The sequence below is a fragment of the Vicia villosa genome, linkage group LG4, assembly GCF_029867415.1.
Source record: "Vicia villosa cultivar HV-30 ecotype Madison, WI linkage group LG4, Vvil1.0, whole genome shotgun sequence".
Lineage (NCBI taxonomy): Eukaryota > Viridiplantae > Streptophyta > Magnoliopsida > Fabales > Fabaceae > Vicia > Vicia villosa.
In genome coordinates, this window is record NC_081183.1 from 172,045,961 (window position 1) to 172,070,099 (window position 24,139).

A 24,139-nucleotide genomic window follows, 5' to 3' on the forward strand; every position below is an offset into this window, starting at 1 on the left:
ATCATTATTATTGGAAAGGCCTATACAATGTTGTTAAATAATTTTTTTTATTTTTTAGGAGATTGAAAAGAAATATTTTAGTTGTGATTCAATTGATCAATCTGAATCTAATGACTTTGATGCTTTTGAACATTGAATACCTGACCTCCTGAATTGCTTTAAAACATCTAGGTTGGTAAATCATTCAATCAAGTTGAAAATTAGCACAATTATTATGTTGTTGAGAAATTTGGATCAATATGAGGGATTATGTAATGGTACAAGGTTGACGGTAACTAGACTTAAAAATCATGTAATTGAGCCAAAATTATTTGGAAAAATATATATTATAAATATCATTCACTATGGTCATTCAAGCTTGTAAGAAGACAATTTCTAATTATTGTCTCATTTACCATGACGATTAACAAGTCGCAATTTCTAATTATTGTCTCATTTACCATGACGATTAACAAGTCGCAAGAGCAAAACTTAGAATATGTCAGATTATGCTTGTCAAAAGAGGTTTTTAGTCATAATCAACTATATATTACATTTTTTAAAGTAAAAAACAAATAATGGTTGAAAATGTTAATTCATGACAGAAAAAAAAAAAAAAAAAAAAAAAAAAGAGACTATCTAGATACAATAACAAATGTTGTATTTAAAGAGATTTTTTGGTAAAAGTACCATTTGCATTGTCTATGTCGAAATTAATATATTTAAATTGCTTTTATATTCCCTTTTCCTAACTTTTCTTTTATTTCTTTTTGCGTGTTGATAAAATCAACCACAAACACCCCTAGGTAGGAGGATATACCAACAGAAACAGGTTTTCTATCAGCATTTCCACACTTTCTAATTCACATATGCTCTCAATCGAACTAAGACTTACCCGTCATTGAGATACATATAAGCTTTTCTGATACAAAGTTGGGAAGAAATGTGTAATACATCAATTTATATACAACTTCTAACTCTTGCAAATTGCCAAACAACACAAATGACCACAGAAAATATATGAAGAATCCACAATACGTGTTGTTTCTCTTCACCATTCTTGAACTCGGTATACAAATACTTCATTACTTCTATAAAAATACCTACTCACCCGCAAAATACCAAAACTCTAATTAGAGTATTTGACAATTTTCTTCAACTTATCTCTAAAATATTTTAAATTTTAACAAATAACAATACAAGGTTCTAGGATTGTGGAAAATGGGGTATATACTTCTGGAAGACCGAGAATATGCTATGTGCTGATATGTTGGCAGTATAATCATGAACCTAAGTTGGATTTGGGACTAACTTTGGATGAGAAGCTGCGTAAACAGAAGAATTCACATCAGTATTCAAGTGTGAGAGGAGATGTTGAATGTCTGGACGTAAACTTTCTGCCGCCCTTCCAATGAGTGCCAAAACATCTGGTCGAGGCTTGCTGCTAGCCTGCACAGGCCCTCCCTGCCCTTCATAGTGAATGACATGATGACTGAACACCAAGTAGTAAAAATTAGCAGCAAGGCAGCGAATCAGGATTTCAAAACTTGTTATAGCAATACATTTTAAAACAAATTGCTAACACTTACAGGAAGTCGATGATATCTGCTATCTCTGATGCATCAGCAGCAATTGATATCTGGGAGTTCTTTCCAAATACATCCACCAATATACTTAACAGTACGGATAGGGTCTGTTAAATTTTTCGGAAAATTGGAGTAAGACTGTTAATACCCAAAAATTTAATGAGTCGTCAAATTCCAATAAATTGTGCAAAATAAATCAACTAGGACTGAGAGCGGCACCATAGCTTTAGCGCACTGGAATTTACATTCCACACAAATCATTAAGGGTGTGTTTGCGAGTTGAACTTTAGAAGGTTTTGCAAGCTTAATAATATATATTTGATATTTAAAAAAAAATTAAAAGAATAACATTATATATCCCCTTACAAGGTAAGAATAAGTTAGACCCAATGTAAAGGAACTTTACTTCTTAGTCTATTTAGTGTCTTACTTTAGATTCTTAGCATAGCTTTTTGTTCTCAACATCAAAACAATGAACCTATAAGACACGCATAAAGGGATGAACACACATGAAAGTTGTATTAAAACTGCGGAATTGATCATTTTCTATACCTTGCTGAAAAGTGTATGAGCATTGGCAAGTTTTGGAAGGAGTGGGCCCATTATACGGAATGCTATCCTCAACATTGCAATTGAAGTTACTGGCCGAAGTTGCTTGATAATAACATTACTCCCTTCAAGCCATTCTTGAGGTAGGTTACTAAAGAAAGAATGAAGCAAGGCAACAACATTCCCTGTGATAAGAAAAGGCCAGGATTCCTTTTAAGCATAATTAATCATTAAAAATAGAATGAAATTCACCTAGCTTCAATGGAAACAACATATCCCAGTGACCATAAATCAATGTAGCGACACTTCAATTATTCTCATACACGATAGAAACAATAACAAAAGAGGATTTTTGAAATAAAAGGTGCTACTATCTTCTTTTAATGCTCGACTTTCAGAGGTCTTTAAAACAAAAATTAAAAAATATCTTCTGGAACATCTATCTGTTGGTTGGTAACACTCTACTAGCCATAAGCCATGTCTACCTCAGGATAAAATTAAAGCGTATGTAAACTTTGACATGCAAATAATGAAGTGCACCCCAGCTTGGTAAAGCAGAATATTTTTGTCAGACACTTTAAGACAGGCAATACAATGTTAACCATAAGTCACAATTCTAAATATCAAGACAGATATAAATGATATAGAGAACTCAAATTATAACGGTGCACTTAAAGTAAGAAATCTTTCAGTAAACCGTTTTGGCAATTCATACCGATGGCCGTGGAGGTATTGTTCTGTGCAGCCCATGTTGGATCTAACAAAGCATAGCCAACAGCAGAGTCTATTTCTACAAGTGACCTTTTCATATCTGTAAGCCACCAGTTCTCTTTAATTATACGTGTCGTCTCCAAGTAAAGTTGTGCATGAAAATCAGGAGGAAGCTGAGCCAGAAGGAGGCCACAGGCTTGAATCAACAAGCAAGACAGTTGTTGACTTGTATAACCACTTCGTGAAGCAAAGTTAGTGGTATTTACCCCGGAAGCTGAAGGAGTTGATCTACTTCCACCTAAGGAATCTGTGCTTCCCCCTGAAGGTGATGTTGGCAACACTGAACCTTGCCCTACACCATTTGAGGAACCGTGGAGAGAATCGCTGGACTGGATCAATGTTGGTTGTATATTAACAACAATTTGAACAAGTGACTGTACTATCTGAGAAGCAGACACAGGAAGGGACAGTATTTCAATGACAGCAGTCTCAAGAACCAGCTGAGTATATGTGCCAGGATCCTGAATTTGGTAGAATGCCTTTTGCCCCTCAGAAGCATTTGCTAGCCCAGACTGAGATGCTGCTGGTGGTTTGTTTTGTGCAGTACGCAGTGCACTGTTTGATGCATCTCCAATGGTTCCAGATTTTGAATTGTTATGTAATGGAGGAATTACATTATTTACTATTCCCAACAATAGAGTCGTAAAATAGTCCAGAGGAGGGCACATGGCAGGATTTGACGAACTTATTTGCTGTGGGAATGACTCTGAAAATGGAATCTGGAAGAAACACAAGCTCAATCATTGTTAGGATAATACTTTTTTTAAGTTAAACAACTATAAGAAAACACAACTGCTGACAAAATAAAATGCAATTTATTACCTTACTGATGTCAAGTACATTGAGTATTCGAACAATGAGTTTTCCAGGAAGATGACCATAGAAATATGCAAGTATATCACGAACAAATGTAAATCTTAGAGGGTAATAAGCAAGCAATTGAGAATATAGAGCCAGTAGTCTTTCTGCTGTATCCATTGCATCATTCTCAATAAGTCTGTAAATAATTAAGGGAATGATTGGAAGCAAGCGTGCTGCAATATCATCAAAGAACACGGGATACCTGGAAAGTTTGTAGCAGGCAGCATCAGTCCGTGCAATTTGTACAGTAACATTACAGAACAACGAATTAAATGCTTAGTTATAAAAAAAATGTATATATAAAAGCTCGCTAAATAGAAAATTGATTTAGGCATCTTAATTTCTCTTGTTGCAGGCAGAAATGTTGGATGCATTAATAAGAATTGCACCTACTATCAGCTAAACCATATACCATAATCTGTTGTTCATCAAACAAAAACTGGGAATGTTTTTTCAAGAATGACTAAATAAATTCAGATCCAACTTATTTTAAAGAGTTCTTATATTATTATTATGCTATGGTACTTCTTGAATCATGGTATGTGTGTTGAAAAATCAATAGTCACATTGTAGAGTGACCTAAATCTCATAAATCAATGAATGAAGTTTAAGATGTATTAAGTTATTTGCAATTCAAGTTCCTATTTTCAGAAATTCAGCCTCCCTGCAATAGAGTCGTAAATACATAAATTTATAGTTACCCTAATTACTTTAATTACATAAAGTAACCATAACTATCATACTTACATTCATTTATATGTGTTATTTTGTAATGTAAAGTTTTTGGGTACTTAGGGAGAATTTTGGATGTGTTTTGAAATATTGAAGCATTTTCTCCTAATTAGTAGTTGAGAGCATCAGAAGAGATAGAACAAGGCTATAAAAAATAGAGTTTTTATGCTTTTTTTTTGGAGAAACACCAGAAATTTCAAGAATGAATGTTTTATTAAATACTTCTTATTCTGATATTTCAAATAAGAAGTTATTTATTTTTTTAATAAGTATTTACATTTTTTTTCCTTTGGATTTAATTTCTCTCGTTATTTTATGATTTTATGGGATCTTGTCTTATAACTTTGAACTTCACTTGTTTTTTAAGTTTTCTTCTGTTATTTAAAAAATTCTGAAGTAATAAGACACAAGAACAAACAACTGATACATATATGAAAAGAATTATCGAGCATTTTTTATTAATCAACCTCTTATTATCTGTCTTGTTACTTTCTTATGCTTTCAGTCACAAGAACAATCTAACTCGTTACTTTTTACAGTTTCAGTCACAATAACAATGTTTACAGATCTCCATCTAATAACACAACAATTTGGTTTAAAGTCCCGTATTTTCAATTTTCAAGAAAGATTTTCTCAACCACTAAGGCAAATAAAGATGCTTGATCTTAGCAAAGAAAAGGTGTAACTTATTGTTTCAAGGGAATATACCGATCCTTCCACGAAAGATGATTCCCAAGAGCCTTTTGTAACTCAACCCGCTTGAATACACCTGTGTGAAGCCAATGTTCAGGGGGACCACGAGTTAAACAAAAGAGTTTAACTCTCTGCTGAAGCTCTGGCCTATCAAGCAAACTAATCTGCAATTATATCGAAAACATTAATTATCTTCGTATATGAAAGATACAGAAGTTCAATACCCCTGGCATATAATTATAATAAATATGTATAACTTGTTAACTAGTACTCTAAGGGCATGTGTTAAGGATCATGTTAACTTGTGCCCTAAGGGGCACATTAAAGATCTAAAAATGGAACTTGTTTAAAATAAAACATTTTTTAAACTTTCTAGAAATTAAACGCATAATTTCCAAGACAATATTTCTACATTTATTTTTTTATCATGTGCCCTTACTACAGAAGTTAGCATTTTCCTGCTCATTATAAGAGCAGTGCTTTGTAATAGCCTTATTGTATTAGTAGCTTGCATGACAAACAAGTTAGCTAGTCGACAGTTGTCATTGACAGCTGTAACCAACTCGGAAATTGGTGTTAACCTACACTAAAGAGCAGGATTAGCCTAGTCCTAAATAAGCTGTAAAATGTTCTTTGTATAACAAATATGCTTGGGATTGATTTAGTTTCCTTATTTTCAGTTTTTTCTTTCTTGAAAGATTATTGCTTGTATATAAGTTTGCACAACCTCATTGTGAAATACAAGTTAATTATTCTCTGTTATTCAACTTGGTATATAGAGCAGGTTTGAAATTATAGTCTTATCTTTGGGACAACTTTCAGTGTGTGGGTCCCACATATGACATGTGTTTTGGAGGGTTTTTAGTTCTTTTAACGTTGTGAATGCCTCTAGGAGACTCATCATTGAAGTATTTTTGGCAATTTGTCACTGGGATTGCATTCCAAAGTGTATTGGTTCTGTATTTAGATCCTTGAAATCTGCCAGTATCGTTGTCGCAATCAACATCTACGGCGACTTTCCTGGCAAGTGATTACTACCACCATCAACCTCGCCTCCTCCAGAACAGCCCATCCCTCGAAGGTCGTTGCTCCGCGCGCAACTTCTTCCCTGGCGCATGGATATCATTCACCGTCATCTCCAGTGTTCGCGAAGGCGTGACCTTCCATCCTCCGTCTTGCCCGTCCGACTCCCCTTGGCCTCGCGGTTCCAGATTTGATCCACTAAAACACACAATGTAGTTCAAACAGCCTCTATTTTGAAAGTTCAAACACACTTGTCGCCTTTATTTACAAAAGACGTTGTCACAATGTGTGTTTTTACAATTTTGTGAGGGGTTTTTTATAAGATTTCATTCATTTGAGAGGTAAAACAAAACACAGGGGGAATAGTTTAGGTTTCAATCACTCTAGTCACAATGTGTTTTTTTTTACTTTATATCAATTTGATCTCTAATAGTAGACTTTCTAGTCGTTGGTGTCATCACACAGTCAATAGTCTTCGGTAGTCCCTTCGCCTCACCAAAGTCAAGATTGAGTTGTCGGCACCCGTCATAGATGATATGCCCTATTTAAGTTGTTTTACACTCAGTAGTCTTGTTGTCCCACCATTGTCATAGATGAGTTGTCGGCACCAGTTTCAGAAAACTTTGTGACTCTTCCACACTTAAGTTGGTTATTTCAAGGGAATCATATGGCCCAATATCGTTGGAGTTTTGTTTGGATGGAATTTGTGAAAGTTTATTGAAGTTCAGATATTGTTGGTTTGAAACTTCCAAATGCGGTTTTGAGAAGGACGGATCTTGCTTTGTCTGATTGCTCGCAACGAAATTTCTCTCAGGCTGATGATCATTCCATCTATTTGACTAGACTATCTTTATAGATAATCTCTCTAAATTCACCCGCATCTCTAAGATGTCTTGCCATCTTATCTTGGAGCAATATATTTTTTTATGTAACAAGCCAAGACTTGGTAAGATTTAGCTTGAAGGGAAATGTTAAGTATCAAATAATTAAATCCTAATATTTGTTATTAGGATTTGAGTTTACTATTAGGATTAGAATTAGCAAGTAATATCAATTATTATTTATTATATTTATAATATCAATAGAGTTGAGTGTAGTCTGACTTAGACATACAGAATCACAAATTCAACACTTACTTGTCTCAAATTTTCAATCTCATTATTTTTGCTTATTTTTCTAATTATGGAAAAAGGTCATCATTAGGGTAGAGATGAGAGAAAATACTTGAAGAGATTGGAATGTACATACCACAATACGCAAAGCATGTGGATCATCATCACGGTCAGTAAGTGCAAGAAGCAAGATATCCAAGGGAAGTAACTCATTTGTCCATACAAAAAAGGCAAGGCTTGCACACGCTTTTAACATAAGGTCCTACACAAAGGAAAGCTATATGAAAAATGCTCAAAAGATACTGATTTACAGAATTGAAAGATAAAAAGCTTCATTACAGATGTTAACCTGTAGCAAGTGTCCTTGTTGAAGCTCTATTTGCATATGATGAAGCATAACATCAACCATGGTGTAAATGTTAGATGTCACTTCTTCAGGAGAAAATTCCCTCAATACGCGTCCCTAGACCAATATTGAATCAGGTTAAGCATTTTGAGTGACTTAGGAGAATTTTGCAAATAAAAGGGAAATATTTATAAAACAGAGAATATAGTATGTCAATGAAATGCATGGGGAAAAACATCCTTACAATGAAATGCATGGAAAAAACTCCTTGTAACAGATACATTTATTTCAAAGCCGGAGTTTAAAAAGATACCAGCATAACGATAAAGATAGCAGTTAAAGATAAATACCAGGTTTCCACTGTTAATGTTTTCTGCATGGCCATGCATTAATATCAATGCACCAGCACACAAATACTGCCTATGCTGAGGGAAACTATGGCTGATATAGGTCATGACATAACTAGGATCTGCCGACGAAGGTGAAAGAAGCTGGGTGCACTGGTGTATAACGGTTGTTTCTGCCTGCACAAGTGCCTCAAATTTTAATTTGCATATTTAGAAATAATATCAACATACAAAAAAGTTGTAAAAAAAATACATTCACCAGATACTATAGCTCTTAACCAAGATTAACAGATTGTTGTTAGTTGTTACTACACAATCAATCCTAATGAATACATAATTACATATAAGTCAATTTATATCTCAGCACTCCCCATCAGTATGTAAATTATTTTTGGGCCTTGAAGGACTGTTGTGAAAATGTCTGTCAATTGATCATTAGAATCAACAAATGAAAAAGCAATCTCATCATCAGACACAATCTTCTCTTCTCACAAATCAAATGACAATCAATTTAATATGCTAGTTTGCTTATGAAAGATTGGATTAGAGACAATATGTAAGGCTGCTTGATTATCGCAGATGAGACTCATGATGCCTATTTTACACAAGTGCAATTCTTGAAGATGTTTGAGCCATATGAGCTCCAAGGTAGTAAGTGTCATAGTTCTATTTTCAGCTTCAACATTGCATCTCACAACAACCTGCTTCTTACGTTTTCATAAAATTAAATGTCCACCAATAAGAACACAATATCCTGACGTAGACTGCCTATCAAAGGGACATCCAATCCAATCAGCATATGTGTAAGAAACAATATTTAAATTACCTTTGTTTCTATAAACAAAACCTTTTCCATGAGCTACTTTAATGTACCTTAAGATCCGAACCATACCATCCCAATGACTATCACAAAGATTTTAGAAATTGACTCACGACACCAACCGCATAAGAGATATTTGGCCTCGCCATGGTCAACTAATTCAACTTCCAAACTAACATCCTATAATTTCCTGGATCTTAAAAGGACTCCCCCGATCTGGTTGGAGTTTGACATTTGGATCTGTGAGTGACAATTGGCTTACAATCTAGCATATCAGTTTCTTCCAAAATATCAAAGCATTTTTTTTGGGAAATAGCAACTTCTGCCTTAGAATGAGCTACCCCAATGCCAAAAGAGTATCAAAGTCAGCCTAGATCTTTGACCTGAAAGTGGTGGACTAGATGTTGTTTGAGTCTAACAATTCCACCATGATCATCACCTATAATGACTATACATCAACACATAACCAAATAAATTCAATGCTGAATTCCTCTTGCACATCACTAAGATAACAGCGTGGGCCCAAAAAGAACTTAGTGCAGAATGAACTGGCAGCACCTTTCAGTAGTGACAACCAAAACAGAGAAATGTCAGGATAATCATCCATGGAAGTTGTATACTCCTAACAGTGATTGATGGAGATATTAGAAAAATCAAAAACAGCTATACGATTTTCATTAATTTGGAAAAGACACGAGAGTATCTAAAGAGGTACTTGAATGGGAATATTTCTTACTGATATGAAGATATTTTAACTACTAACTATTTATATACATGAGAGTCTCATGTATGAGAGTATCTAAAGAGGATACTAACAAATCATGCTGTAATAAATATCAATATATCTAGATATTTTGTGGAAGGATCAAAAGAAACCAATTCAAATTAACAATCGGCGAATATATGAGGTAGCAGTGACTAGTGTGACAACACAAGGTAGTAATACTGAATACTCCCTATAGGTATTTTTAGAATTGTAATTGGGTCTAACTCAACCTTGCGTGACAACACAAGATAGTAATACTGAATACTCCCTATAGGTATTCTTAGAATTGTAGTTGGGTCTAACTCAACCTTACAAAACTGACTTGTAAGGTGAGGATTGCCCCCACTTACAACCATATTTCAAGTCATGTATCATTCAATGTGAGTCTCTTTAAAAAAACTTTTCACACCCAGCACTATTGGGATTGGTGTGTGGATATAATGGTAGGTGGTAGAATAGTAAAAACATAATAGCAGGTGGCCCCAACAGATTTTGGATAGGCTCTGATACCATCTTATAATTGTGGTTGGACGTAACTTAACCATACAAAGCATAGAACTTGAGTAAAGCTTTATAAACACTTCACGGATCATATCTCTGAGCAATGTTGGACTAAACTCACCCTTTCAAACCCAACACAATTAGGTGGGCTAGGGACACACCATAATGAAGGCGGAATTTCCAACACACTCCCTCACGCTCGGGCCAAAATGAGCTTGAAGTGTGGACGATGCGGGAAGCTCAACAACAAACCTAGGATAGACATTGATACCATCTTAAAATTTGAGTTAAGCTTTATCAACATTACACAGGCTATATTTCTAAGAAATGTGGGACTAAATTCACCCATTCAGACCCAACACAATGAAGGCGTTTGAGGCTGCAATGACACAAACTAAAATGCCGCAATTAGGCGGGCTAGGACGGACCGCAATGAAGGCAGAATTTCAAGCAGTTATAATAACACAAATTCTATGAATATTTTTTGAATCATAAATAAGCCCTTCCCTTCAATTAACTTTTCAAAACATAACATATTTAAGCAGGGGGAAAAAAAAAACTGACTGCAGTATGGGCCTTGTTCATTACTAAAGGCATACCTGCACATATGAAATACACATTGGCTTGTATAACAAACCTGCTGCCATGTTTGGATTGCAAGGCTCCTTTTATCTGGTCGACCACTCAAGGCTTCACGCATAACAGACGGGAAGTATCGTAGCGTTTTTTCTGACCATGTATGTACACTGACAGCCATTATTTGATCCAACATATTTTGGAGATAAAGCAGATGATCAGCATCAGCAATCCCGCGGGTCTTAATAAGTATAGAAAGTGTTATAACCGTCACTCGGTTCAAAGTTTCAGTAAATTCCGTTGGGCCCTGCAAATAGTTTTAGAAAATAATTTAGACATAAATAGAACACCACCAGTCTTGTATATAGAGTGATGAGTGAGCTCAAATGAATAACATAAAAATAGAAGTTCCAGCTTAGATACCAGAGCAAGTACCTTTCCTTCCCTTTTAACCAAAAAGAAATCTCTCAATGAGAATATCAGATTCAGGCACAGATTTTCAGCTAATCTGAATACACGGTGATCTCCCCGTTTTCCTTTTAGAGCAGAAATTATCTTTGTAACGTCGTACATCAAGGCTTTGCTTTTTCCCTGATACCTACACAAAATGAACAGTTTATATTTTTATATTTGAATCATAACATTTGGCATATCTAATCACGAATGAAATAGAATAAAGATTTGAACATTTTCTGTCCATACAAGTCACGTTTTGCTTTTATTCCCAGTAAAAAAATTGGTTTTAGCCAAGGTTTTTAGAATCGAGTTTTGACCTTGACTCGTTTTGACTAGGTAAAATCGAAACGTAAAATCGTTGAATTTACCTCATTAAAATAATATTATTTATATATATTAAATTTATGCTTTGACTATGTAACTTAATGCAGAAAATTAATAGATGTTTTGAATGTATAGAAATCCAACAACATGTAAGAAGTATGATAATTGGAAATGATAAACTTTAATATTTCTTTTGGTTCTGCAATACATTTGAAATTTTAAATAAAACTTTGAAACCTATTTGCTAAACCCAACATCAGAAATTGAAATAAGTCTGTCTATGTTTATGCACAAAATAAGATTATTTAAAGTGAATAAAATATTAAAGTGGGAGAAGTTTTATTGGGCTGGGTTTTTAAAATTTCAAGAAAAAAAAGAGGTAAAAAAAACCAAGTTAAAGAGTAAACTCCAACAATTTTACACGACTTTACAAATTTTGGAGCGATTAAAATTGTTCCAATATACGATTTTACTTAAAAACGATTTTACCTGCGATTTAACACCAAATGCCGACCTAGAAACGTAAAACCTAAGAGTTTAGGTTTTAAATCGTGATTTTAACAACCTTAGTTTTAGCCCGTAAGACATGGGAAAATTTGAAATTCTCAGCAAAGTTTGAGATGAAAGACCTTGGACAACTCAAATACTTCTTGAGAATTTAGGTAATCTATTCCAAACAAGGCATTTTTTGTCAATAGGTTTAATGACTGCATTTATGATAATTACTAATCAGAATATTTGTGCATAAATGTATATTATACTGCACTATCTGATTTATTGGAATATAATTAGTAGTGTTAATTAGCATAATAAACTGCATAAATGTATATATGGCAGTTTCTGTTTTATTAGGAAGAATAGCCCATTTATCTTGTAATTTAACGTGTATATATATGAGAATTCTCCCAAGGGAAGAATACACAGTTTTCACTCATAGAATCTGAGTTTGACATGGCATCAGAGCATGTCACGATCCAAAATCTAGTCTTTGTTCTCTAGTTTTGTCTTTCAGCTTCGAATTTCCCGGTCTTGTTCTTTTCCCCCTTTTTTTTTTTTTTCCAATCAAGATTTCCATCTCGTGTTTCCAATGTTCTTCGATTCAATGTCAAAAGAAAAACAAGATGTTTTCATGGTTCGCCTTAATGGCAAAAACTATTCAGCTTGGGAATTCCAATTCTCTTTATATGTCAAAGGAAAAGATTTGTGGGGTCATGTTGATGAAACAACTCCTGCCCCTAACAAAGACAAAGATAAGGTTGAACATGCTAAATGGGTGGTCAAAGACGCTCAAATCATGTCGTGGATCATTGGTTCGGTTGATCCCAACATTGTTCTGAACCTTCGACCATACAAGACTGCAGCAACAATGTGGGCTTACTTGAAGAAAATCTATAGTCAGAACAATGCAGCCCGAAGATTCCAACTTGAGCACGACATAGCTAATCTCAAACAGGAAAGTCTCTCTATATCTGATTTTTACTCTCAATTCATGAATCTTTAGGCTGAATACACTGATATAGTTTATTCAAATTTAAGTACCGAAGGCCTAAGTACAGTACAAACAGTTCACGACACTACTAAACGAGATCAGTTTCTTATGAAATTGAGATACGATTTTGAAGGTATCCGCTCAAATCTGATGCATAGAGATCCAGTACCCTCATTGGATGTGTGTCTCTTTCCACTCAATTTATCTTTGTTTCCAAGTCTTTCTTTACCTTCTATTTTGTGCAATGTTGCAACCGTTGATTATCAAATGTGGCATAGGCGTCTTGGGCATCCAAATTTTAATGTACTCCATGACATACTAAAATCTGGTTTTCTTGGAAATAAGCACACTCCATCTCTTAATTCTATTGATTTTGATTGCATTCCTTGTAAGCTTGGCAAAAGTAAAATTCTTCCTTTTCCAACACATCAACCGAAAGTAACACAACCTTTTGATATTATCCATAGTGATGTTTGGGGAGTGGCACCGATTATATCTCATGCAAATTACAAATATTTTGTAACTTTTATCGATGATTATAGTCGTTTTACATGGGTCTATTTTCTGCGCTCAAAAGATGAAGTTTTTTCCACTTTTAAATTTTTTAATGCTTATGTTCAGACTCAATTTTCATCCAAAATCAAAATACTTCGCTCTGACAATGGGGGCGAATACACATCAAACTCTTTTCAAGAATTCTTGCAATCTAATGGGATTGTATCTCAAAGATCATGTCCTTCAACTCCCCAACAAAATGGGGTAGCTGAAAGAAAAAATCGTCATTTGCTTGATGTTGTCCGCACACTTTTAATCGAGTCTAATGTGCCAACACGATTCTGGTGTGAAGCCCTATCCACAGCAGTTCATCTTATAAACAACTTGCCATCCCCATCAATAAATAATGAATCTCCGTTCAGTCGAGTATTTGGTTACCCACCAGATTACTCCACTCTTCGTGTTTTCGGATGTGTGTGTTATGTTCATCTTCCTCCACGAGAACGCACTAAACTTACGGCACAATCTGTTGAATGTGCTTTTCTTGGATATTCATCTCATCAAAAAGGATTTCTATGCTATGATCCTAATCTTCGTCGAATTCGGGTTTCTAGAAATGTCATTTTTTTTGAAAAAAAATATTTTTTTGCAACCCATCATGATCTTCCTTCTTCTACATTTTCTGTTTTGCCACTGTTTTCTAACTCTTCTACAAGCCAGCCATCCTCTAAGCCTCTGTTGACCTACCAAAGACGCCGTGTTGTCACCCAAAATCAGCCAGCTGACTCCCACGGGCCCCTTCGAGAAAGTTCCTCGACTGCTGATCCAATACAAGAACCAGAACCAGGCCCTGTACGACAGGGTACGCGCATCCGTAAGCCGCCAGAAAAGTATGGTTTCTCTAATCCCTTATCCTTGACAGCAGCATTATCTTGTGTTTCTATTCCTTCTTCTTATACACAGGCAATGGAGCATGGTTGTTGGCAGACAGCTATTGAAAATGAACTTTTGGCCTTAGAAGAAAATCAAACATGGGAAACTGTACCTTGTCCTCCAACTGTTAAACCTTTAGGCAGCAAATTTGTGTTTTCTATAAAGTTGCGTTCTGATGGATCAATAGATCGTTACAAGGCTCGTTTGGTAGTACTTGGAAATAAGCAAGAGTATGGACTAGACTATGACGAGACTTTTGCCCCGGTCGCCAAGATGACTACTGTCCGCACCATTCTTGCTCTTACTGCATCACAATCCTGGCCACTACATCAAATGGATGTGAAAAATGCATTCCTACACGGTGATCTTAAGGAAGAAGTTTATATCAAACTTCCCAACGGTATGCCCACTTCTTCCTCAAATACTGTTTGCAAACTAAAACGATCGCTATATGGTTTAAAACAGGCACCACGCGTATGGTTTGAAAAGTTCCGATCTACCTTACTTGGTTTTTCATTTATTCAAAGTCAATATGATCCATCTCTTTTTCTACAAAGGACTCCTAAAGGCATTGTGGTGCTTCTTGTTTATGTGGATGATATTGTGGTGACTGGTTCTGATCAAGAAGGTATCTCTACAATCAAACACATGTTGCATTCATCTTTTCACATGAAAGAATTGGGACGTCTTACTTACTTCTTGGGGTTAGAGGTACATTATCAACCTGAAGGAGTTTTTGTAAATCAACAAAAGTACATTAAGGATCTAGTCCAACTTGCTGAACTCACAAGCGGAAATCCTGTTGACACTCCCATGGAAGTTAATGTTAAATATCGACGAGATGAAGGTGACCTTCTTGATGATCCAACTCTTTATCGCAAGCTGGTTGGTAGTCTTATCTATGTAACTATAACTCGCCCCGATATATCTTTTGTTGTACACACGGTTAGCAGGTTCATGCAAGCACCACGACATTTCCATTTTTCAGCAGTGCAGCGAATCATTAGATACCTCATTGGAACCTCAAAACGGGGTTTATTTTTTCCTCATGATACGACACTCCAACTTCAAGCATACAGTGACGCTGATTGGGCAGGGTGTCCAGACACAAGAAAGTCTACTACCGGCTGGTGTATGTTCTTAGGAAATGCTCCTATTTCTTGGAAGTGTAAGAAACAAGATTCAGTTTCAAAGTCATCCACCGAAGCCGAATACCGTGCAATGTCTGCTGCTTGTTCTGAAATAATATGGTTGCGCGGTCTTCTTACAGAACTTGGATTCGCTCAAGCACAACCAACTTCGTTATATGCTGACAACACTAGTGCTATACAAATTGCAGCGAATCCAGTTTACCATGAACGAACGAAGCACATTGAGGTTGATTGTCACTCTATTCGGGAAGCCTATGATCGAAGAGTTATCAATCTACCTCATGTTTCCACATCTGTTCAGACAGCTGATATCTTCACTAAATCATTGACACGTCAGCGGCACAATTTTTTAGTTAGCAAATTGATGCTTGTTGATTTACCAGCATCAATTTGAGGGGGGATGTCAATAGGTTTAATGACTGCATTTATGATAATTACTAATCAGAATATTTGTGCATAAATGTATATTATACTGCACTATCTGATTTATTGGAATATAATTAGTAGTGTTAATTAGCATAATAAACTGCATAAATGTATATATGGCAGTTTCTGTTTTATTAGGAAGAATAGCCCATTTATCTTGTAATTTAACGTGTATATATATGAGAATTCTCCCAAGGGAAGAATACACAGTTTTCACTCATAGAATCTGAGTTTGACATTTTTATCTCTCAGAAAAAGTATTTATTAGGTCTTTTGCAGAAAACAGACAAGCTTGGATGCAAATCTAGAGTGTTCTCATTGAGCAAACTTACAAGATGAGCTATGAGGATGAAAGTGTCAAAGTTGATGAGATACAATATTCAAGATTAGTGTAAAAGTTGATTTACTAGGCACACACTAAGCCAAATTTGGCTGATGAGATTAGTGCAGTGAGTCAATTAATGCATGATCCAAAGACAAGACATCTGCAAGCCATAAATCGAATTTTACAATATATCAAAGCCATTCTCCAGTGAGGACTCCTATTTTAAAAAGGTAGGAGCCTAATTATGTAAGCACAAAGTGATGTTGATTATGCAGATTCGGTAAGTGGTCGAAGATCTACTTATTGTATCTTCTTGTGCATCAATTTTGTTATTAAGAGGAGCAAGAAGTAAAGTGTAGTGGCTCAATCAAGTGTTAATAAAAACTTAGAGCTAAATAAATAGCACAAGAAATTTTTGAACTATTATGGATGAAACTTGTGCTAGAAGATTTGACAATACGGTGTGAAAAGGTCCTATGAAGTTGCTTTGTGAAAATAAATCGGCATTTCATAAAAAAAATGAATAGTGGATTGATAACTACAACCTACAATCTTTCTCGGAATCAGCTGATATTGGAATTAATAAAAATTTACCAACAAAACGATTCAACTAATTTACTAGCAAGCTTAGAAAGATGGATATTCTTTCATCAGCTTGAAGAGTACAAAATTTACGGGGACGGTTTTGACCTTCCTCAAACCTGAATCTCTAATAAATATGTATTACCCATCTCGATGCCCGTCGAGGATACAAAATTGAACCCAAAACCCGTTCCAAGCGGGTTTGGGTTGGGTTCGGGTATCCCCTCCCCACTCCCATCACTCTGATGTAATCAATATTTTTAATAAAAATAGTTTTTTTTTCTAATATTAAAACTTACCAATGAAAAAGTAAAACAATACGAGAATTTCAAAACATACATTTTAAATAATAAAGAAAATACCAAAATACGAAAGCATTGAGGACACAACTAATATTCCAAATCATCAAACCTAAATAATAAATTAGAAATTTATATAAATGGAACGGGTTCGGGGTGGGTACTAATGTACTCAATACCCGACCAATCTCCGTATTTTGTAATCAAGAAAAACCCAAACCCAATCAAAGCGGATTTTTCCCGTTAGACTCAGGACAGATCGGATGAGAATCCTTGGGTTTGGGCTTTGTTGCCATGCCTATTGAGGAGTGTTTTAATATTGTAATATTAATAATTTTTGTAATGATTTATTAGTCAGACTCATTAGGTTAGATTAGCCTATTTAAACAAAGGGTCTTGCTAACCAGTGCCCTCAGGGCAATGATTAAGCATTCCAAAAAAAGAAAATATTTTATAGAAAATATAATATTTCAATTTTCGAGGTATTAAATACGCAGATTACCGAGATAAATTTACTATTTTTAATGTCTTAACCATTGCCCTGAGGGCACTGGTTAGCATTTCCCTTAAACAAATTAGTACTTATACATTTGACCGAATATTGAAATACATTATAAATACTTTTCTTCATAAGCCATATAAGGACTAATTCAAACATTAACAAATACTACGGGGACTAAAACAAGGACCGAAACTAAACTTCTTACCTTTCATACCGAACAAATTTTTTTTACATAGAATGAAAGCAAAAGCGGTATACTTATTTATTGGGACAAAAAAGATATTTAAGTCTATATAGCCTCATTTAAGTCCATTTCTGATAACTAACTTTTCAATTGGGTGGGATGGCAAAGGATCTTGTATTGTATAAATTTAAAACCACTTATTGAACTGAAGGGCACAAACATAGCAAAAAAATAACAACATATCCTTATTTTTGACAAAAAGAAATTTAAACTATGGTCTATATAGAAACAATCACCTGTAAAGTGGAAGTAGTCTGTAGTTCAACATCTCAAGCACCAAAAGTGTTACACCGGGCTTGCTCAACAAAGAAGGGTTTTTTTGCACCAAATGCTGCAAGTGACATTTTCAACATATGTAACTACGACATCAGCATACAAAAAAAAAAAAATAAGTTAAATATAAAAATGAATGGGCAACAAAATTTATCAAAATGCTTCGTGAAACCACCATGTAAAGAAGAACTTGGAAAATGATATCATCAAGAAAAGGTAAGATACAGAACATCTCTATATTGTAATTTTATGAGATTTGCAGTTTGTTTTGTACCCCACAAAAATAAATAATTTCACATGGACGATAACAACAAGCTACATCAATTATTTCATTTGTCCATGTAACTAATCTCCACAATATAAAAGTTAATCCAAAGCTGCAAGCTAACTTTGACTAGATGTAAGAGTTCCACCATGGAGTTTCATACACTTAGGACTCCTTTACTTTATTTTCAATTTGTCATTTTCTGTTTTCAATCAACACACATGTAATATTAGTTCATGCATAATCAAAGAAATGATATCCAAAATGGGTGGTGCAAGAAGTCATTAACATACTTGGAAATGGTGAAAGCAACTTTGTATCATTTTCATTATTTCCAAATATGATATTTCTTGACAAGCTAAATATCACCTTACTTTGTGTATTATCTTCTTGATTATGTGTGCACTTGTATGTGTATATTATTGATAACAGAAAACGAAAAAATTTGAAAGCAAAGTAAACCGGGCCGTAGTATTCAGTTTAACATTTCAACGAGAAAGATAAAAGCAAAAGTAGTTTCACCTAAGCAGAAAATGGAATCATAAAGATAAGACATTTTTATTTACATTTTATTGACATGTAAATAAAATAAAATTAAAAAACAAAAAAAGTAACACAACATTATCACTGAAGGTAAAATGAAATTACATTGAAATGTGAACGAAATAGTGAATGAGGTGCAATAAGCAGCAATCTAGTATAAGTTTCAACCATGGCAATGCTGGGTATAACCTGCACACAAAGACAAGCTAAATATCAAACAAGTTGTTCCTTTGACCGATTAGAAGGGACATGATAATTATTTATTTCCAATTCTTTGAAGATGAAATCATTGCTTGAAATGGTAATTCCCAATATAAACAGCAGGGAGAGAGAGGTAAAAGAGAGAGAACCTGCCCAGAGAATAGAGAGTCTTCCATTTGATAAGACAGCTTCAAACATAAGTTCAGTGAAAACCCCGATAACAATGATATAGGTAATGGGCTCACTTCTCTTGTACAAACTAATCTCTCAGCTGGTTGTAGATTTGTTGTAGGTACCAAATCAATAACTCCAGCAGAAGTTAACCAATTCATTACTGTTTCAAGAGCAGGCTGTGCCATTGTGTAGGTCACAACCCAAAACATTCCTATTGAGCGTTCATCCATATTCATGTAATCCATCATTCGGTCTCCTGAAAATTCAAGTGTTTATTAGAATGACAAAATCAGATAATACCATAAAAATAATTTAACTAAATTTAACTATACTTCACTCAGCAAACTGCCAAAATTATGGAGAAAGGGTATAGATTAAATGTATGGATCTGCAGAGAGTGTAGCAAAAGAAAAACAGAAAAGATTAAGAAAATGTTAATCAAAGTAAGGAGATCCACCATGACACATACTGTTAGATGAGATAAAATTCAGAGACAAAATGTTCCATTCCTTTCTAAAAACTGTTATGATAATTGAATGATTCAGTTATAAGTTATAACTGAATCTAGGTAGTTATAGCTTAGCCTAATCCTACAGCAAGGGTGTCTCAAACGATTAAATTGATTAATAACTAAGATAATAATAAAATAATATAATTAATTTAATAAGATAATAATAAAATGATATAATTAATTTAATAAATAACTAAGACAATAATAAAATAACTGGCTCATAATTAACTTTTGGTTAGTAATGTAAACGTGGCACATGACTATACTGATATTTGAGTTAACAGAAAAGAGATATTCTAGCATACAGTTACTAGTATACAAATAATTGCAACTAGAGTAAACCATAATAACTATTTCAGGTTTGCCATCATATCCAACTGTAAAAGAAGATCGGACTACAAAGGATGAAGGATTCAATCTTTCAACATCATGAAAATAGAAAAAAGGAAGTGTTGTGGAGATAAATAGAATTTAGTATAACAAAGGTGGACACATTAGAATAGAACGAGGATAAGACTTCCAAAGGAGTTTTGGAGGCAAGGACAATAGAAGGCAAACAATTTATGAGATACAATGCAGTAAAAACTGTCTCGCCCCAATATTTCTTGAGAACTTTATTTTGAAATATCATAGCACGTGTTTTGTCTAACAAATGTCCATTTTTTCTCTCAACGGTGTCATTTTGTTGGAGTGTTTTAACACGAAGGTTCATGAATGATACCTTCATTTGACACAAAGAATTAAGATTATGACTAAAGTAATCATCGGCGATATCATATCGAATCCTCTTAAAACTCATACCAAACTGATTTTTTATCTTGGAGAAAATTGCGAAAACATATTACTAACTTTAGATTATTGATTAAGTAGACCCAAGAACCCCCGAGTACAATCATCAAAAAAGGTTATGAGCTTGTTAAGAGTCTCACATCGAACAATATTTTGTTTGAACATGGGCTTAAAAGTGGAGGCAATCCTCACCCTACAAGTCGGTTTTGTAGGGATGAGTTAGCCCCAACCACAATTTCTAACATGGTATCAGAGTCTCATTCAAGATCTGGTGGGCCTCTTGCTATAATGTTTCCGTTATAGGGTCACCTATCATTAATGTCCACGTTCCAGATGTCCAGTCCTGGACGTGAGCGGGTGTGTTAAGATACCCATATCAGACAATATATGGCATGAACACGGGCTTGTAAGTGGGGAAAATCCTCACCCTACAAACTGGTTTTGTAGTATTGAGTTAATATATTTGAAATATTAGATGGACCCCACACATCTGTATGAACTAGATAAAACGAAAAGGTACTTATTTTATTACTAACGGAAAAAGGTACATGTTTGTGTTTAACAAGCTCATACACCTCACAGCTCACAATGAAGACTCAATCTCAACGCCTAATGTTTTAAATAAAAGAGAAAATAATTTCTTAAAGGCTATAAGCGAAGGATGATCCAAACAAAAAATGGTATAGGAGAACTTTCTCCGTGTTGGTCTTTATTGATTCTGAAAAAAAGGAATTGTTACCGAGAAAACCTGGGCTTGAATCTTTGTTATACAAGTACTAAAGACCATTCCATTCTCTAGCACTTCCAAACGTCTTCCCCAAATTCTTGTTCGAAAAAACAAGTGTTATTATAGAAGATAACATTATATGATAGGTCTTTTGTGAGTTTTTGTATTAAAATTAGACTAGTAGACAATTTTGAAATATGAAGGTTGGAGGACATCGTTAAGGGTAATGGATGAGCTAATTTGGATCGCTCTTTGACCAGCTACAGTTATAGGAGTACCATCTACAATGGAAATTTTTTTGTTACAAGGGCAGGGTGAATAAGTTGAGAAGTGTGTGGGTAAGGGTGTCATGGGGTCAGTGGCTCCAGAATTCTGTATCTAGTAATGTTTAAAGGATATATCTTAAGCATTAGGTCCAAATGAAAATGGAGATTTGCCAAAAGAAAAAGGAAATGGAAACGTACCTAGAGGTGTTAAAGAACAAGTAGTTGTTGGTTTCTTAAACTTAGTGAGGAGGGATCTCACTTTTTCTACTTCATTTAGGTTAAGTTTGACCCCTTCCTTCTAAACTGTCTACACTAGTACTACCAGTCATTGAACGCCATAACCATGCAATAATGGTTGGACCTTCCGTACCGTATCCCACATCTTAAACTTGGGATCCGTCTCTTTGGGAGATTCGTCAATTAGGTGTCCTGCCTTCCCTTTACCTTTCAAGGTTATTTTCACTAGTTGAGACCACTTAAAATAATTCTTCTCATGCAACTTGTAAGCCGGAGGAGTGTTTGGTTATTCTCAATCAGACTTATGATCATCTGTTTCGTCTCTAATGCCAGCCATGAGAGAATTTTTTTCTAGTTGGCGATGGTGAAATTCTAGGGTCTGGCGAGTTTTTTCAAGACGACGGCAGTGATGTGGATGGTGAGATTAAAAAATGAACAGGGATAGGTGTGGGTGTATGAAAAGTGCACACAGGTGAATAGTACCTCGAATTTACTAAAGGTGGCTATGCAATGAGGACAGCAACAAAAAAATACCTATGGTTTGTTAAAAGTGACTGCAATGAAGGCAACAACAACAACAAACTGCAATTAAGGCGGTTAAGGTTTTATATAGAGTATTCTAACCAAATAGGTCTTACTAAATGTCCAATATGAATTACTACTAATAATACTAAAAATAACAATAGTAAAATAAACTATTTACAACACTCACAACGGACCTAATTGACCACTTCACACTGATTAAGAAAAGTATAAATAAAAGAGAGAAAAGAGTACTTTTACCAAAGTTCCCTTAACATGTATCACTCGGTGCATTCACATTTAGCATAAATGCAAAGTAGAATATATTAAATTGAGAGTGATGAAGGTAGCATTAATTAAATAGAAAAATTGGGAAAAAGAATCATTCATGTATTAAAATAGGAAAGAGGCGGATCATTTTAGGGGGGGGGGGGGGGGGGGGGGGGGGGGGGGGGGGGGGGGGGGGGGGGGGGAATTTACAAATAAGTTAGCTATTTTGGCACGGAGAGTACACCATTTATATATCATATTTAACTTGATCAAATAGCAAACCATTGTCGTTCATTAAATCATGATCAAATAATCATATTTAAACTACCTTTGCTTGCTTGTCTCCACCATTCATCTATTTGCTTTCCTTTTTGAAGTTGTTCGTTATTCAGGTAATCTCTGGTTGTTGTGTTTAATGACCATATTCGTAAATTCTGACAACTGCTTACAAAATCAAGCAAGACACTTTGAGGACTATTAGGATCCGAACTTCTGTCTTCTCTATGAAATGATAAAACCTTTCTGGTTGTTTCCACCTGTCATGCAGTGCCTAAGCCATTATTATACATTTAATGCTAGCTAGAACAATTTCATGAAAATATTGTAATACACCAACTTAAGTCGCAGCCCCATCATAAAATTATTTTATTAAAGAAATGAAAAATTAGAAAGTCGGGGTAAGAAAATATTCATTCCATAAAACTATTATGCTATTACTAAAATATGTTTCAGAAATAAAGAAATATATATATATATATATATATATATATATATATATATATCTTTGCATCACAAGTAAAATAGAAAGAATAACGATTTTTGCTTGTCCACAACGAACCAAGAGAGAAAATAACAATGTTTAACATTAAAGTAACCACCTTTCTAGAATCTGAATTCAAAGCATTCATGACCAGCTCAATTCGTATTATCTGTGCAAGCAGCCAAGTCACGTGATTTGTCCTAAGTATATGATGATCACCCTCGGAAAGACGTGACACCAGCTTGTCCACAAAGTCAATAAAATCAATGCACCCGCTTTTCATAAGAAAATAGAAAATATCAGAGAAGACAAGCCAGTCCTGCCAGCAGTTTATCTCTGCAAAATTCAGAAGGAATAAGCTTTTAAAATGTGATAAACAAACTTCCTTAGCATCAATCATTTCCATTAGCATGAAAGATTATATTATAAAAGGAAAAAAAAAGAAAAGAAAGTACGGCAGAGGGATGAGATGATAATGAATTCTCCAAACTAGAAAAAGGATAAATGGAAAGATCGAAAGAAAGGAGCACAGAATGCAAAGTAGTTGTCCAATCGTACAGAGGTGATAAAAACAATCTAGAACAAAACATATGTATGACTGAAGAGATATCTACCAAAATTAGATATAATCCTATCCTAACCAAGTGATCCAAGAATACCATAATTTTTTAGAAGAAATTTCGTTTAACAAAATAGGTGAATATAACTAATGG

The 24,139-nt window shown here is 34.7% G+C and overlaps 1 protein-coding gene across 1 annotated transcript in view; it reads right to left on the minus strand.

The window, feature by feature from the left end:
* Window positions 1–880: 880 nt before the first annotated feature.
* Window positions 881–24,139, minus strand: part of LOC131595936 (mediator of RNA polymerase II transcription subunit 23) — a 28,523-nt gene continuing 5,264 nt past the window's right edge. The window contains exons 6-21 of the mRNA XM_058868473.1: window positions 23,545–23,762; window positions 22,995–23,202; window positions 19,320–19,600; window positions 19,075–19,158; window positions 18,125–18,219; window positions 11,098–11,260; window positions 10,724–10,969; window positions 8,003–8,176; window positions 7,656–7,769; window positions 7,443–7,568; window positions 5,187–5,335; window positions 3,708–3,948; window positions 2,830–3,604; window positions 2,118–2,299; window positions 1,569–1,672; window positions 881–1,471 (exon numbers count right to left, since the gene is read on the minus strand). Coding sequence (XP_058724456.1) covers window positions 1,270–1,471; window positions 1,569–1,672; window positions 2,118–2,299; window positions 2,830–3,604; window positions 3,708–3,948; window positions 5,187–5,335; window positions 7,443–7,568; window positions 7,656–7,769; window positions 8,003–8,176; window positions 10,724–10,969; window positions 11,098–11,260; window positions 18,125–18,219; window positions 19,075–19,158; window positions 19,320–19,600; window positions 22,995–23,202; window positions 23,545–23,762 — 3,362 coding nt within the window. The 3' untranslated portion in view covers window positions 881–1,269. The remainder of the gene's footprint in view (window positions 1,472–1,568; window positions 1,673–2,117; window positions 2,300–2,829; window positions 3,605–3,707; window positions 3,949–5,186; window positions 5,336–7,442; window positions 7,569–7,655; window positions 7,770–8,002; window positions 8,177–10,723; window positions 10,970–11,097; window positions 11,261–18,124; window positions 18,220–19,074; window positions 19,159–19,319; window positions 19,601–22,994; window positions 23,203–23,544; window positions 23,763–24,139) is intronic.